This window comes from Gavia stellata, chromosome 3 (assembly GCF_030936135.1).
Source record: "Gavia stellata isolate bGavSte3 chromosome 3, bGavSte3.hap2, whole genome shotgun sequence".
Classification (NCBI taxonomy): domain Eukaryota; kingdom Metazoa; phylum Chordata; class Aves; order Gaviiformes; family Gaviidae; genus Gavia; species Gavia stellata.
Genome location: NC_082596.1, coordinates 93156736 through 93174472, shown reverse-complemented (window position 1 = coordinate 93174472; position 17737 = coordinate 93156736). Strand labels below are relative to the sequence as shown.

Genomic DNA, 17737 nt, shown 5'->3' with positions numbered 1-17737 from the left:
ATTCCTAAACAAGGCAAGGATAAACACCTCTAACTTGTTTTACAGTTTAAGTCAGTGTAGGAAATGTTCTACTTCTCTGTTGAAGTCCTCTGAAAAACGCAGGTGTAGATTATGCTTTCCTTCTGGCATCAGAAGCAACCTTAAAGAAAAAATCAAACACTGAATATATTCTATTCTGTGAGTATAGGTAATTAAAATACTTGTTGCCTTCTCCTTGCTCTTGGTTACCCAAGTACAGCACTGAAGTAACTCTTGTTTTAACTGCTATCCCTATGTATGTCATTCAGAACAAACCACAGCAACAGCTGAAGCAACAAGCATACTACATGCCCCACTTTGGGGAGGATAAACTCAGCTTAAACCAAATTTTTGTGTCCTAGACCCAGTTTCTAGGAATCTTTCTGGTGGTCTGCAAAGAAGACAACATTCCAAAACATATGTGAGCAGGATGCATCTTTGAAAGGTATGTGAAGTACCTGAGCTCTTTCGCCTCTTTCAGAGAACAGGGGTTGCTGGGCAGTGAACACACTGAAGAGATCATTAAAGAAATGTAGATTTCTTGTCACCACCCAAACTTAGCATTTAAACTTTGCCTAGTCTTTCTGCAAAAAGACAATACAAAACTAACTTCATTCATCCATTAAAGTAAAAAGGGAAGTCAGGACTTCTTCAGCTATAACAAAAAGCTTAGAAGTAGTATCTGTGAAGAAAGTTCAATCTTTGTAATAGCGATATGAGCATGACAAACCTAAAATGCTACTTGTCATTGCTTTCTATCTGGGAAAAACCTTACCTCAGGTATGCACTCCTAACACTTTTCTTTATACAGGGGTGGGAAAGTCTTTAAATTATTTTATCCTACCACATACTAAGCAGTTTCAACAGCTAAAGCCATCTTGACTGATACTCTGCTATGTTGCCTTCATGGCATCTAAGCCCCAATACAGCAAGTGTGATCTTTCTTCTTTTTCTGGTGACAAGTACTATTTTTTTCTTGGCGGGGGAAAAGAGCAATAGCGTGTGAATATGCCCAACTCTTCTATCACTGAAATCTGAATTTCATTAAGCCTGTTTCTTCAAAGACCAAGCAGCACACAGATGCACAAACCTATAGCACTGTGTATGCTACTAGCTACTGCTGTTAAGCCACTGCAGTCTACTTAACTCTAGCCATACCATGCAAATACGGAATGATGGCACGCTCTTTTACCATGTGAGAAACAAGCAATGTATCTGCATTACAACCAGCAAAAGCTTTTTCTACCTTACTGCTAGATAAAAACCAAGGCAAGAAAAGCTGATGGTAGAAGCATGTGTTACTGAGAAGATGCTAAATTTAAGGTTTTCTTTCTGCTTCACAATGAAACGTGTCATCTCCAGTGCAACAAGGGAAGAAGGAGGCCATGTACCTAAGTATTAATTTCTGAGAACACCATTAGTCTGATTTATTTTCTCATAAATACACATATAGGAGAGTGCTTCAGCATGAAGACATGCAAAGAACCACTTTACATTTTATTGGATAGCAACTTCTAACACTGTTTCCTCCTTGGCTTGTCTTCCAAAGAGAAGCTATCAGATCCTTGTCTAGTTTTTGTGATTTGCCTTAGTCAGCATCTGGAGCATTTTAGAGCTTAGTGAAACCTAACAGGATGATAGGTGTTCTGAGCAGGGCATGTGGGAGCAACTAAATAGCAGACATGGAATAAAACACCTGCATGTGATTTTTAGGAAGGTCTCTTGTTCTTATCTTTCCTGTTGCATAATGTATTTCTATGAACAGCAGGGCTGACTTTGAGATAAATACGTCACTCAATTTTTCACAGAGATGACACCAGTGAAACAGTTCCATACACTCTGCATTCATAACAATAGGTTTTGTTCTCCTAATTATTTTCACCAGTGTTAATCATCACAGTCTGTTATTAAGCAGCAATAGAACTCTTTAATTTGTGTGCAAATCTATGAAGACAATTCAGCTGGTGAAATCCCAGCTTTTTATAGGAAGCATTTCTGGAGTTTTCAAATGAAGCAGATGGTACCCTGAGATTTTTCTTGTTTAAAAAATAATCTCTCTCAGCATAGTTGTAAATTTTTTCTCATTCTGCTTTTCTTAAAAACACACTGAAAATTCACAGGACAGTTAGAAAAACAACATCTTTGAGGTTGTTCACTTCAGCAAGGCAGAGCAACCTTTGGTATCCTGTGCTTCTTTCTAATAACTGTGAATCTCCCTCCAATCATAGCATCAAAGTTCACTGCTCTACTGAATGGGACAGAAATGAGGTCTCTCGCAGCAAAAGCAATGTAATGGCCATAATGGAAACAGAGAAGAAATTTGCTTGTTTTGATAAATATTAGGGAATGGTTCTGTGTGTGAAGTGGAAAGACGAAAAGGACCTTACTTGGTTTCTCTTGGAGGACTTTAGGAAGGAGCTTATGAAAATATTATACTTTTTATATTGCATGAAAGGTCCAGCTACACTGTTTGCATTGTAAATTGCTAGGGAAGTTTAGAATAGCTCTGTCTGTGGCAGAGACAACTTATCCAAATACTTTTTTTTTTTTTTTTTACCTTGTGGTTTGAACTGCTTCGTTTCTTCAACAATGGTTTATAAATACTCCATCATATAACTTACCGAGAGCCTTTGATGTGCTTATGAATGTATTCTGCGTGAGCTTGTGGAACCAAAGGGTCTTTCTCACCATGAATTATAAATGTGGGACACTTAATATCTGGCAGCAACTGTTGGCAGATGTTACCTAGGGAGAAAATAAATGAAGGTCACATTTCATTTTAAAATAGTATGAAAGATTGAAACTGCTTCTGTAAAGGACTGTGAACTCTACTGGGTTTTAGCTATTGTCTCTCCTTGTGGATAGTGTGCAACTAATCCACAGAGCTAGTAATCAGGACTTTAATTAACATTTCTTTCTCCAGAATGTTACTTCACCGAAATTTGCTTCATTAATGGATACTAGCACAAAGAGATAGAGCAAATGAAGTACTTCTGTCCCACATTTCCTCCAGGCTCTCTTTGACTGTTCAAAGTAAATGCATGCATCTCTTTCCTGGCTTTGTTCTTTTCAGCCTTAGAGTTTTGTGTCCTTCATGTTTATGCTACATTTTGTTACATTGGTTGTCAGGTTACAAGATTTGCTACTTTTATTAACAAGTTGACTTAGGTTGTACTCATACCTGTTCTACCTTCCTGACCCTTTGCTGTCCACAATGAATAACCATTTAATACAAATTGTACTAGAACTATTCAAAGGTTATTCTCCCTGACCATTCATCTTACAGAACCTTAAGAATAATTTTATGTTTACTAGTCTTTAATCTCACTAGAAGTAATTTTAATGCTTTTCCTTAAAGACACTTCTATTTTTCCCCCCTTTCTTTTTTCCTCATCCCTTAGTAAGCCACTTTCCAAACTCTTTGCCTAACTTCCCATGCTCTCGCAACAGATTCTGTGGGCAAAATATACTTGATGAGTTTTATGTTCCATTTATCTTTGAGCTAACTTTGTCCTATTTGTAGTTGTCTCCTTGCAGCTACCAACAGCTGTACAGTTAACACACATACCTTAGCTCTAAAGTCATACACTGTTTCACAGAGTTTTTCCAATTGTTTGGTTATTTATATAGTCTTAGTTTGCGGTTCTACCAGTTAAATATTTTCATTTATAACATTTTACCCATGGTCCTCAAACACCTGCACAAATGTTGACTGTTTTTCAGAACAAGTAATGAGTAAATTTAAGCTATTTACCTAAGGACATAGTTGGCAGTCAAACTATTATTTCCTAGTTTCCAGCTCCTAAAATTGTTTTGCACTATAACCACTAGATTATATTTACTCCAATAACACAGAACAGCAAGAAGAATCTTGAATTTTGCAGCTTTGTGCAGCTTATTCAGTTTCATTAAGTGTTGGCACCTTCTAAAAATTAATTTCTTACAGCTCTTCACACTAAAAGCTGTCCCATTTAGGGTGAATAATCTTATTTCTGAAAAAGAGCTTGAGTTGTTTTTGACCAAGAGGGGGTTTGCTGCCCTCCTTTTATCTCTGATGAGTTTTATTAACCCTTTTCTTCTATTTGCCAAATTAAAAGCAATTTTCCTCTGAATTAAAATAGAACTGCAGGTTATTATTCATTGTATCCCTGGTTGCAAAAGCCTATGTAGAGTAATTGCAGAAATCTTCACAGATAAAAGTTTAACAATTCTTATGTTGTCTAGTTTAACTATTCTTTTTGGATTTTAAACACCTAAACTGTGTCAACAGTGTTTTTTAAATGTGTTTTGTTAATTCTGAGCTCCCAAAATCTGAACTTCCTTCTTTTTTAACTCATTATATGCTACTAGTTTTGAAATAGTGCTTCAGCTCCTGTTTGCAGAAACTAGAATGAACACTCCTCACTTCTGGGATATCTTAACAATGTCACCAAGAGGTAATCCTTCGACACTGAGAGAGGAGAGGAGAAAAAAGCTTGAGCAGAATCCCTCCTGTTCAGTCTGCACAAAAGCAATGATTTAATAATGTAGTTCTGTGGCGGAACAAGAGGAGGGACTCATCAGCTAATGCTTCCCATAAATGTGTTTTCCTCCTGTACCTTGCTGGTTCTGTGAACCATCTACAAAGTAATTGCTTTATTCATGAGTGTGAGTCAGACCCAGCTTTTAATGCCATATGCAGAGTCCTTCCTTTACTGGCTGCTAGGATTACTGTTAGATTTTTTTTTTTTAATCGAGAACTGTCTGCTACCATAGTTGCTTCAGTTTAATATTGTAAAAGCCTTACCATCTGATTTTTCAGCAAAGCGAGATATTCCATCTACCCAAGCCTCACAGGTTTTTGCAAAGTACTTATGTCCGTACATCTCTTCCAGTGGTTTCTTGACCTTTTCACTCCATTTTGAAACATCTCGGATGCCTACATAAAATAACATTGAAATACATTAAGTCCTTTCCAGCAACAGGGTATCACCCAGTACTGTCAATGCCTAATATGAGTAAGTTTTCAAACTAGACTGCAGATATGTATTTCAAACTTGAGACTGCACTGAATGGTTTTATACAATTTAGCGTGGAAAGGATATAAAAAAGGTAATTTTGTGATCTCTGCTGGGCTCTTTCTGAGTTGCAGAAGACCATCTTGTTATTATGGTCACAAGGAAGAACAGAAAAAAAATAATAATCAAAGCACCCAGTCCTAAAACTTCTGATGTTTCCTTTTGGAGAGCTTGCAGAAGAGGAGCTCAATGAGGTACCTTGTGTATAAAAAGGGGACTGTTTTATAACAGTGTGCCAGAGCTGGCAATTCTCTTTTACATCCTTCAGCCTTTTGCTTTGGCTCATGGATGGAAGTTCTTCCATGGCTCCTACCAGTATTCAGAGGAAGGAAGCTCTTACTAAGGCATTCCAGCAGGCTGACATCATGGTACATTTGCCATAGTCTTACAGAAAAACAAGCAACTCTACTTAGTAGAGCCCTGTGACTCATGGCAGGCTGGCTAAAGCTGTACAAATAATCTGACATTCTAGTTATTTATTTGCCAGATTTACTTATTTTTCCCCTAAAATTTTCAGTACTGTTCACAAACCAGATACCCACAAAGGTGACTTTCACTAAACTGTATTTCAGCTGTACAGCTTTCTATTGACAAAGCCCAAAACAATGTTGGCATAGCAGAGAACCTGAAAGAGACCTGAAAAGTACTGAATCATCAAACAGCAATACATGCCACTATTAAAGCTTTTAATTGGTTTCAAATGGGAATTAAGGGAAGAAAGGAGCATGGTGTTAATTAACAGACAGAACCTGTCCAGCCAAATGAGCAAGGCAGTAGTGACTGAAAGTGCTTTATAACAACATCTGATTGGAAATGAGTTTGCTCACCCCAAGCTAGCTGTTACTGAACAGCTGTTTCCCTTATCCAATCTACAGTTTTGTCCTTGCCGCTGGCCTTAATTTAAGAAGAGAGAGGGGAAAAAAGCCAATGTTGAAAGGTCATAGATACCAAATAAACACCTTTCTCTCATACCAAACCCTCCATTGCAGCTGAGATGCACTGATGGGCCAGTTGTAGAAGGCTTGTGCTGCTGTTCTCTGAGCTCTATCACCCAGAGAGAGATGTTGAACGCACCAGCCCACGAAGAGCCCAAAATTCGGCATTGCTGTGGGCGCTCCACGTAAAGTAAGACTGTTTTTTACGTTTTAGCCTGTTAGCTGATACTAACTAACATGCATTTCATAATTATATAACAAGAACTTCATAAATATAAAAGCATGTAAAGAAATAAGGCAGCACTTTTATAGAGCTAAAAAGCATTTCGCTTACTGAACCAAAAAAAATTACCACTACTACCAATGAAAGTGCTTTAGTATAGAGAGGTAAGTACACATGTGCAATACATACACTTGTAATTTAGCTGAAGCCAGACAGTCAGATTTCACAGCTGGTATAAATCAAACTCCAGTCACTAAAATGATACTATACTGGCTTACATTTGTTGAGAGCCTGTATGGTTAACTCTTTTAATTTCTAATTTCAAAAGGAAATACGGTCCCTTTCTGAGTTCACTAGCAGTTTTTGCTATTTTCCTTTAGAGTGACAAATGATTAGATTCTATTTCACATGAGTGGAATAAAGATCAGAAATCCCATGTTTCTTTACTTTGCAAAGGTTTTGTAACCACAATAATTAACTTTAAAGGAATGCAAATTAGGAAGGCATCCTGGGATACTTACTTGAATGATTGATTTGCTTCCTGAACTCAAATGGTAAGTTATGAGCTTGTTTTCTTACTGTCTATGTATTATACAGGCTCTAGAGGCAAAAGCTGTTATGTGCTAGCCCAGTGATTTTCTGTGGACCTCGTTTAAAAGTTGTGCAAGACATGAGAAAAGAAATCAAGCCTGGGGTCAATAGTATTATTTGGAATTTATTTTTAGAAATTTGTTACAGCAACAAAAATTTGACTTTCTGAAAACTACTGATAAGCTATTAGAACTTATGCTTTTCAGCAGTGTAAGTTGGTAAGGACTTGTTAAAAATTCTATTATATTACCCCTACAGTAATTGTTACGGAGTTTCTCACTATGACTTTAATCTATCCCTCTACTTAGCAACTTGGTGAATTTTGTGTCCTGTTCCTTTAGGTTTGTTGTGTCCTCAACTCTGTCTCCACTTAGCTGTTACATGACTAAGATTCTTGGGTCAAGAAGAAATGAAAATAATTCTTTTAGGATACAATATTAAGTTTGTACATACCATTATAAATTCTCACATCCTCTTGAGTAACGCTGGCATTTGCTCCCCAGACAACCAACTTGTGGATAAGAGTTGGATACTTTGCAGCTGCAATGAGTGCTGTAATTCCACCATCACTCCACCCCAGCAAAGAGAACTTCTTAAATTTCAGTGCCTTGATTTGTATAAGAAAGTTATATGCAAATCATCAGCTGGTTTTACAAGCAAATATCAAATATGTCTTGAAAACTAACTGTACAGATTTAGACACAACACTACACAATTGAACTATAGTTAGCTTTCATACTTAGAAAATATAATTTTCCTGCTATACATAAAAATACTTAAGAAAACGTTAAATATTTAGAAAACAAGAAATTATACCTGCTTTTCCAATTTTCTACAACTATTTAATAAAACAGGCAGCAGTCATATTAGATTCTTGCTGCATTTAAAAAAAAGCCCTCTTAAATTAAGACATGTTTATTTACAATGGAGAATAAAGACCTTTTCAGAGAGCCTGATGGTATGAAAAATCTGTGGATTCTCTTGGTATAAAGTTGGCAAAGACTATCACAGTGTGAGATGGTAGGTAATCCAAGACCAAGGTGAACTTAAGAAAAAGTTTAAGACTTGAAAAATGGAACACAGTGATCTAATTTACTGATGCTAGCTGATCTAAAAAAAAAAAAATTTCTGCTCTGTAACAATCAAAAAATGCTTAAAGTATTTGCTACAGTATTGTATCAAATTTTAGTGCCTAATTCACATTTTCTGAAGCTTTTAAGTGTACATTTTAAATGTTACTTCATGGTCAATTGCAATTCAAAACATTAGTAATGAAATTCCTCCTTCTTGAAAAGGAAGGGCAAAAAATATGACAACCAAGACCTTAATTCATTCTGACTTGTACAATGCTTTCCACTAGAATTTGAAACTCTTGTTTCCTCATATACCACAATTTGTGGTAGGAGGTACCGGCAGGGACAGGAGAGAGGATTTTGTGTGTGTGATGTTCAGTGGGCAAAGGGTGGGAAAGGTAAAGGCACTCAGGAGCAAATGCATCTGAAGATTGCACACGGATGATATTCAATGGTTAAGCAGTATTTGCAGTTTTGCATACAGAAGCTTCAGTTTGTGAACTCTTTCGCAAACATAAAGGTTTCAAAGGGTTTTTTTTGGTTTCGTTTGTTTTTTTCCTCCCCAGAAATTACAGACTTTTAGACGTGATTAAGGAAGATATTGTACTTTTGGAGGAAAAAGAGCAAGTTAGTTGAATGAGTTGTTTTTAGTGCTTGGTGTTTTGTGGTTGGAAGTCCAGGCCTGCTTTCTTCGGATAGAAGAAAGAGAAAATGCAGGCAATGAGAGAAACAACTACAGAGAGAGAGAAAAAGCAGTTTCTATCCTGCTTGTAAACTCAGTGCTCAAGTGAGGCATAACTTTATCAGTCAACTCGATACCTAGCAAACTTCTATCACTATCAGGCTTTTCTGGTTTTGGCTTCTTCCTTGGTATTAGGCTCACTGTAATGTTGCCTAACATTAGATCTCACTCTGCTAAGCTATAATTGCTAAACAGAAAAGAAATAAAGTAGGGGAAAGAAAAGGACATGTAAAGTAAGAGCTGACAGCAAGAAAAGAGAACCTTGAATTTTAGCAGCCGATCACAAGTTGGCCCTGGGCTGATGAAAAAGTAATTATCTGTGACCAGCTGTCAGTATCGTGCTGCTGAAGGCTTACTGGTGTCTTGGCAAGTTCCAGGAGTTGGCAGCAGTGCTTGTAAAGCTTAAGTTTTTGCTGTTGCTGCTGCTGTTCTCCTACCACCAGCAGCAAATTACGGATCTCAAAGTTGATTAAATAGCTGATTAAAATTTTTATTCTTCATGCCAGGTTATTTGCCAATGCTTCAAATGAGATCTATGTGCCTCCAGTATTTCTCTTGTTTACTAGCCATTAATTTGATGCATTCTTTGGGTTGTCTCAGGATGCCTTTGCAGCAGGAGGAATTTAATTTATTCTTTGCAGCCTTCCAAAAAACAATGTAATATAACAGATGTGTTGGATATGATATGCATGTGTGCTTGCTTTAATCTTGAACTACTTACAGTGCAGGCCTCTATCTAACATTGGCAATAATCCGAGAGCTGGTTGCACCTCCTCAATTCTGTGGGTGATTTTGTGTTGGCCTTACCCTCTAGCGAACAAAATCTCTTTTGAAATCGCCTCCTGCATCCAGGCCTTTGTGAAATGCAATCAAATGATCACGTATGCTGTGACAGAAATAACTTACAACAGTGAGTTGCAATCCAACAGTACTCTGTACCGTATGCTTTCATTGGATCACAGGGAGTACACCACAAGTAAGGGCTGCAATTGATCTACAAAATCTTGGAGAAGCCCAAGCCCATCCTTTCACTAGGACAGTAGCTCTGAAGAGTAAGAATCTCTTAAATATCAACACCAATTATTGCCATGATCATTTTAATGCTGTTGGCCTTTGCTGTTGTTAGACATTGGGATGGAGTGCAGCAAAGTGGACTTATTTGCATCATACTCCTTTTATTTCAAGCAAACTCCTTCACAGAACACATATGGTGATACAGAGCAGTGTCATCTGCATCAAGGTGCTAAATACTCCGCAGAATTTCAGCTTTTGTTATTTGACAGAAACCTTGCAGCACTCACAGCTCCAGCAGAGACACTAGAATCTGAAGGAGCCTAGAATAAAGATTCTGAAGGCTCACCTATACGGATGGGTTTTCCAGCTGAGTGTAGGCAAACCATATACAATATAAAGTCCTCTGCAGGAGTTATGACTTTGTTTTATACTGGAAATCCTAGTTGGGATGATTCTTGGGGATTGTGCTAACCTTTATATGTTATGCAAGTTACCATGCTTGGGAAGATTTTAATAATTAGTTATTATATGCTTACATCGTTAAACATCTTTAAAAAAACAGGATGCTACATCTCATTTGTTTTGGCAGCTTTAGAGATTGGTAGGCTGCTGTCCTGTTTGACTGGACACTACATGTTTACATTCTTTTTGGGGCAGCTCTGTTTTCCATTTTGCATTTATTAGTATTTGGACAGAGGCAGAAAGGGGGTTACAACCACTTAGACTGAAAGTTTGTCACCTATCCATGGTAGCATCTTTACTTTCTTTGTTAGCGTAGCAAAAGAAATCAGTGATTTACAGTGCAGAGAGATTGCTTTTATGGTTAGAGGGCAAAACTGTGTCTTAATCCTGATTCTGCTGTCAGGCTTATTTTGTTTCGCCATGCAGAATGCTCCAGGAAGGCTGCATTTCCAGTTTTAGATGGGTTTCTGCAAGGTTACTGCTTATTACAGAAATACAGTTGGATTGACTGTCTGAATCTTGTCTCATATTTTTGGAATTTTAATGCTCTGCCAACTTTCTTAACATGGCCAAAGAGACTGTATAGCTTAACATAACAAAGCCAAAATATTAGTTAAAAGTAAACCAGAAAATAGTGTTAGCACTTATAGGATGGAACAAAAGAGGAACACAGAGACACAGATTTGAAATAAAAAATTCTGCAAGATGGAGAAGTAATAACAGGGTTAGGTCATATTCTTTACAATCACAGTAGCTGTATTAGTTATTAAGATCTGGTGTGATCACAGGAACCGTTCGATTCCCACAAAAAATATTTCAGTAACATGCTGTAACATGCAAAGCATCAAGTTAATTTTTAGAATTAAATGTTTCTTGAAATGGGCTGCTCAAGGCAAAATGCCAAGATTCTATTAGCTAGAAAAAATTTCTAAGAGCTTTTCACTACTGTAATCCCTTCAGCTAAATCACTTAGCATAGACTTTGGTTTTTATATACACTTTACCTAAACTTACAGGGTTCTTGGCTGCAAACCTCTTAGGGCAGGGTCTTGGAGTAAAAACACATTGCTTTATAATTAATTCCCACTGCTGAACCTCTGTGTATGTTGCAGAAGAGATGGAAGAAGAAAATATTTTCCAGAATGGTGTGCATCTGCCCAGTTTTAAGCCTTCCTTTGTATGCTTTTTTGTATAACTTGCTGTCTGCTGGAAACATCCTGCTTAACAGTACTCTTCCTCCTTTTCAAAATTTAAGGAAAACAACTTTTAAACATATATACAAAACCCAACAAAATCTCAGAATAGATTTACCTGCATAAGATCCACAGCATCTTTCGCATCCCTCTCAAAGAAATCTGGAGGAAAGTCTCGAGATGGAGGAATGGACTGTCCATATCCCCGAGGATCCCAAGCAACAATTGTGAAAAGTTGCTTATTCATAGACTTAAGCTGTGGTCCAAAATCAGTTTGACCACTCCCTGAAACATCATCATTTTTTAATTATAGAAACCACCATAATACATACATAGTATGCATACTCTAAATGGAAACTTGGGGAAACTTGTATCTTAATTCTAAAAAAGAGATTATCCATCAACTGAGGTACACTTTACCTCTAATTGTAACTGACCATTGCAACTCTCAAACAGGAAGTAGCGCAATAAAAATCTTTAGAACGACCTGCAGTATGCTCAGAGCAAACAATTTCTGGTAGGTATGTCAGCTTATCAAAAACTGTGCTCTACACAGATGCTTTAACACAGAATCTTAAACTGAGTTACCTGGGTAGGGATTTATCTTTAACAGATTTAAAGCAGTAGCATGGTCATTGCTGTTTATCTGGACAGCACAGGTGAAACTGAAAGGGGAGGAATATACTGACTCTAGCTACAAATTTGCAGGTGAAAAGCGCTGTGTGAGACAGTTGTTCTTATTGGATAAAACACTTCTGTGAGAAAATTGGTGCTTAAAGCTGAGCTTTAAATACTTCATTGCCTGAGAAGACTGTGGTGACACAGGAGCACGGAACTGTAACTTTTGACTTTTCTAATATCTATGTTACCAAAATAAGTCAAATACAGCCATTTTTCTGATGCAGAACAGTTTCTTTTCTTGATGGCTCAGATCTTCAAAGGATTAAAAAACTAATTACTCTAGTCTATTGCACTAAGCTATCAATGAACACTAGCATGAAGGTAAGACTGCAGTTTACTTCTTATTTGCATATGGTAACAGTATCACATGCTACTTGATTAACACCGGTTCAGATCTAATATTTTCAAATTATGTAAATCAAATATCAAATTGGCTATCCATCATTACATTAAAAAGGCCATTTAAGGGCATTTAAAATTTCTTTCTGTTTACTTGGAGAAATATGTACTCACATACCTCCTCCTATACCATCAACTGGTCTAAATGATAAAAGAGGCTGTATATAGCATGCCATGATGAGCTGACTACAGCCTGACATGATCTCTTCTCTTGTGCAACACCAATTAATAGCTAGAGTTAGAAGAAAAATAACAGGTTGTTTGAAAAATACCAACGCAACCTGATTAATATTAATCATGTATTCTTACATAGGCTTTGTATGAATCTCTGCACTATCATGCATATGCTTGTTATACTATATTTTTTGTAACTTAAAAAAAAATCCACAAGGCTGAAAGCGTATCTGAATGCTGTGTTTTCTCAGTACTTTTCTAATTAGAAGGAGAAACATCACTTCTGTTTTAATGTAGTTTACAAATAGTCTAGAGACTAATTAATTCTATTGAGCTAAAAACACTTATCTGGTTGCCACAACACACTTATTAGTCTGTTAATACTCTTAAGTAGTGTACAATAATATTGAAAACAGCATCAGTACAAAGGGAAGAAGTATGTGACAGTCAGAATGTAAAACTCACCCTGACATGTTGCCCAAAAATCTTAAACCATAAACTTAATATTGGTAAAGATACTAAGCCTATTACTGTTTGTAATAATGCTAACTGAACAATAGCAATGTACAATAGCAATAATAATAATATTACCCACAACTGAAGAAATACATTATTTCTATGTAGAAAGTTAGCATTGGCACCAAGATTACTAGTTTAAAAAGCTGTTTAAAATGAATAGAGTAAAACATATGACATACTAAAGCACCCCTAGCATTTTTCCACCCTCCCCTTGAGAATTCTTTGAAAGAAAGAACCACTTCACAAAGACTCGAAAATGTTGCTGCCAAGAAGAGGAAATGATTCCTGCTCTTCAGTTCTTGACATTCTATCATCTTGATCCAGCAATTCAGTTAAGCACGAGCCCAACTCTGAGCACAGTAATGGTCTTGCTAACAGCCTGCCATGAACTGCTAGTAAGTCTGACTGGTTCTTTAGAACTGCAAGAACCCAGGAAAAATAGCCTCTGTTAATTTTAAAAGGTTGTTATCAAAAGCAGTGGTCTCAATGGACAGATACCACTTAGCTAGCAGAACCTGTTGTCCGTCTCAAAAAACCATTGAGAATCTTAATGATGTTACCCTGAATAACCAAAACATGAAAATGCATTTTTTAAGCAAAAAGCAAGTCTCAACTGTGCCTTTTTCACTATGATAATAAACTGCAAGTGCTGCATTATGACTATTAATTCAATTGGAATGCACCTAGTTTCTAAAAAGGAATGCATAATTCAGTCTGTGTAACAAATATAGCTGACCTGATTTTTTTCCCCCGTGTTATTTTGCACCTCGTGTAGCTATTTGCCACCTGTGCTGGACACCCCCTTTGCACAGTTAAATCCAAAACCGTGAGTGACTATTACACAAGTCAAGTCATTGTATAAAAGGTGCCTGGTGAGATAAACAAAATCTTTAAAAACTGTTAAGTGATTGCAATAACTCTGCCTTTTCCTATCTGTTGTATGTGTAGCAATTTTTTTAATGACAATGCTCCATAATCAGGTGTTGAACATATTACAAAATAGTTTCGTGCATTCTAGCTTGAGATCGGATGGTGAAAGAGGTGGTTGCTCTACAAAGGTAAGATAAAATCTCCAGACCTAGCATTCCGGGAAGTAGAAGAACTGCATGGCTTCCTTCTCCTGTCTGCTGATAATGCAGGTGGACTCCATTCACTTGGATTTTGGCAGATATTATTGAAGTACTAGGGATGGGGGAAGGGGAGAGAAAAGGGAAACATTCAGACAGTTAATTCTCATTACTACATGGTTGTTCAAGGAATACAGAATAATTACTTTTTCTAGATACTAATGACAATACAGTGAGATTTAAATGGGTCACTTGCCTTTCATGGGTGCAGAGAAGACTAAATAAAACCTTGTAAGGAGTGGAGAAGTATTCAGTTGTGACCACTATGTAACGTTTGTACTTAGGTTTCACAAATGTAGTTAAACGACTTCAGTTAAAAGGGAGAAAAAAACAGTCTTGACTGTGCAACAAGGGGACTATAAAAGCAGCTTTACATGGCTGCAGAAACGTATTGGAAGAAATTATATTAGAGAGGAGAAACCTCATTCTGTCACAGCATAACTTTTGAAAAGGCTGGTGTTCACCTTGTAATTACTAAATTGAGCCTCTCCATCTGCCAAAGAAACCACAATCTATTGTTACGTTTCCTCATGAACCAGAGGGTCTACAATGAAAACCACCTTGCACTGAGATGAGGGTGGAGAAGAAGAATGTGATAATAATTTATCTGTCAGTGTAATCTCAGCATGAGATAATGCTTAATTGGAAAATACCACATGACCAAGAAACCCCCCCCACTAAAGAAGTATCACAGAATCCGACTGCATAGGCCACCTCTCAACCCCGACTCTTAAACCCCTACATTAACCTTCAGTACAAAGCAAGACATATGTGTAAATGCAAACAGGTAACCTGAGATACCGTGTCTAGATACAAACACCTAGCAAGAAAGCAGAAATAGCATAGATTGACGGTATCTTCTTGACAGTATAAACCACCGCAGCTGTTCTCCCAAGTAAATATGTGCCCTAATGGTTGTAAGACATCTTTTCAACAACCTAAATAATTTTATTTAAGGGTAGTAATATGATAAAAATGTTGCCATTTGGTTGCCTAATGGTTAAGCCTCATTCCCTGCTCTTCTTGGTTTACTTAGATTAAATATTACTGCCCTATGAATTTCAATCAATGTGAATTTCACACCGATACAGAAATGCTGTTTTCCAGTCTTATATGTAACAATGATCTCTTCCATTATATGCACTGTGCAACTTATTAAAAATTCAATTTTAACGTATAAATTCTGAACTACTTACAGCACATAATCATAGTCCTACCCGTATAGAGTTTAAAATAGGGGATTAAAGGTAAAAAATGCCACAAACTTAAACCCTTCTCAGAAGGAAAATGAAAATGAACTTGCGAACTCAGGTTCCCAATATATGTGGCAGTTAAACTACAGAACCTGTTCAACACAAAGCCATTTGGATTTTGCATAAAATCTTGGTCTACGTAACCAATCATGCCATATGCCTAAATATAAGCTGTGACTGTGCAGAATAGGATCAGCTCTTTCTATCTGTGCAGATCCAGTTTGAGAACTGGAGTGCAAACGCAGATCTCTGGCAAGAATAAACCTCAGAGAAACTCATTGTGTCATTGTATCTTCAGTGAGTTTTGCTGAATTGTTACGCAAATGTGATTCAAGTGATTAGTTTGACTGTAATGTTAAACCTCCTTTAAGTCCGTATAACACGCCTGATGTGGCTATATACTCCACAACTTGAATTCTGAATGTAGCATTCGGATGGCCTTCTTATTCCCGTTTTGAGTACCTGACTTTTGCTTTTTTCTATTTATAAAAGAAAATTTTTTAAATTTTTTTCTTGATATACCATCTTTCGGTTTGTCATTCATTTCAATAGGTTATCTTATCATAGTTCTCACCACAGCAATAAGCACCTTGCTTTCATTAAATTCTATAGAAATATGTGATTTTTTTTTTTGCTTCTGATTAATAATTGCCAAAAACATTTCCAGTTCCTAACAAAACAGAAATAATCACCATCTTGTTACCTTTTTAAAAAAAAAAGCTACCAACATGTAGTTTTAATAGACAAGGGATGTATACTCTGCTTTCCTGATTCAGATGCTAGATTTTTTTTACACAGTTCTACATTTTTTTTAGGGTTAATTATTAACATCAGGGGCTCCAGAATTTTGCTGAGTTTGTGATGCTTCTCTATTCTTGCATTGTGCCTCAGTGTAAAGTCCAATGAAATCCAGTAGTTTCACAAGAGAGTATTTTCAGTGCTTTCTGGACTAAGAATAAATTAGTTGGGTTTTTTAATGTCATGAGAAACTGTACTGGAACTGGCTATACCTAAGACAGATTTGGTCTTCACCACACCAAGTTTCTGTGAGTCTGAAATCACTTCAGTATGCTTGTCAGCATGATGACTTCACTTCTGTCAAGTTTTTATAAAGACTGCATTTTCCATTGGTTGGCATAATCAGAAACTATGTTAAAACAAAACAAAAAAACCCTCCGCTATTTTGTAACTGAATTAATAATGTTAAGGTTTATAGCTCTTTGAGAAGCATTGGATACACACTGCCTATGTTTACCAAGACAGTACAGATGCAGAGTAGGCAGGTCTTGTACTGTGCCTTGCTGGAGGCCACACTTCACCTCATACTCTGTAGCGGTGAGCTTAATCTAGGAACTATCTTTCCGCTCCAGCTGTGCTACAATACAACCTAGTCTTTGTGCGGAGGAAAAAAAATAATGGTATTATGTCTGTTTTCCTTAGTAGGATTTGCAGAATAAGCAGTATTTTATATATATAACATATATGTATTCTCTTTGCAACCTAGGCGACCTCCAGGAAACACCTTATGAGCAGGTGGCAGAGAAGCAGGGCGGTCTGCAGCACTCCTGCCTTGCAGGGGGAAAATGGACTCGCAGCGGGGAGGGTGGCAGACGCTGACGAGAAGCGGCTGTGGAGCCTTGCTTCCGCAGCTCCTTGCAGCACAGGGAAAGCAGCTAAGGAAAGAGCTCTTCCCTCCCCAGCGAGACGAACCTCCCCGCGTAACCGCAGAAGCACGCACCTCTACTACCAGAGACCCCACCTTGTCCCCCCCCAAATCTAGTGTACACCCACTCTGCTAAAACACCTTGTTCACTCCCCCCGCCCCGCCGGTGACACCCACACGGGCCTGTCGAATGTAACCTTCCGCAAGCCCCGGGCGGAAGGGAGGGACGAGGGGAAGGGGGCAAGGAAGCGGGTGTGGTTTTTACCCGTAGGAGGCGGCCGGTCCCCGGGGCGTGAGCGGCGCGGCCCGGGCGGGCAGCTGCAGCAGCAGCGCCCGCAGGGCCCGGCCCGCGCTCCACCGAGCCATTTTGCCCACCGAAGCCGCCCCGCCGGGGAGGGGAGGAGAGAGGAGGGGAGGCGGGACAGCCGCCCCGCCTTCCTTCCTCTCTCCTCCCCTCCCCTCCCCGGCGGGGCGGGCTGCCGCCCTGCCCTGTCAGCTCCGGGCCGTGGCGGTGCGCGGAGGCCGCGGCCTCAGCGGGCACGGAGGTGACCATCAACGGACTGCGCTGGGCACTACGGTCGCCCCGCTGAGGGAGTGCCGAGGGATTGAGGGCA

At 38.2% G+C, this 17737-nt stretch overlaps 1 protein-coding gene across 1 annotated transcript; it reads right to left on the bottom strand.

The window, feature by feature from the left end:
* Positions 1–50: 50 nt before the first annotated feature.
* On the bottom strand, positions 51–17489 carry BPHL (biphenyl hydrolase like). The gene is made up of 7 exons (XM_059815768.1): positions 17389–17489; positions 14159–14262; positions 11426–11592; positions 7278–7431; positions 4805–4936; positions 2640–2763; positions 51–139 (listed from the first exon to the last, which is right to left on the bottom strand). Exons 1-7 carry the CDS (start codon positions 17487–17489, stop codon positions 52–54), a joined length of 870 nt encoding a protein of 289 aa, XP_059671751.1. The 3' UTR covers position 51.
* Between the last annotated feature and the right edge of the window lie 248 nt (positions 17490–17737).

Excerpts from the sequence above, each read along its gene's own strand:
- BPHL (XM_059815768.1), bottom strand. The coding sequence starts at position 17,489 with ATGGCTCGGTGGAGCGCGGGCCGGGCCCTGCGGGCGCTGCTGCTGCAG. Across the intron at positions 11,593-14,158 it reads TCTACTTCCCGGAATGCTAG|GGAGTGGTCAAACTGATTTT; the intron begins GTCTGGAGATTT and ends ATGATGTTTCAG. Across the intron at positions 140-2,639 it reads AAGCACATCAAAGGCTCTCG|GTTGCTTCTGATGCCAGAAG; the intron begins GTAAGTTATATG and ends TTTTTCTTTAAG.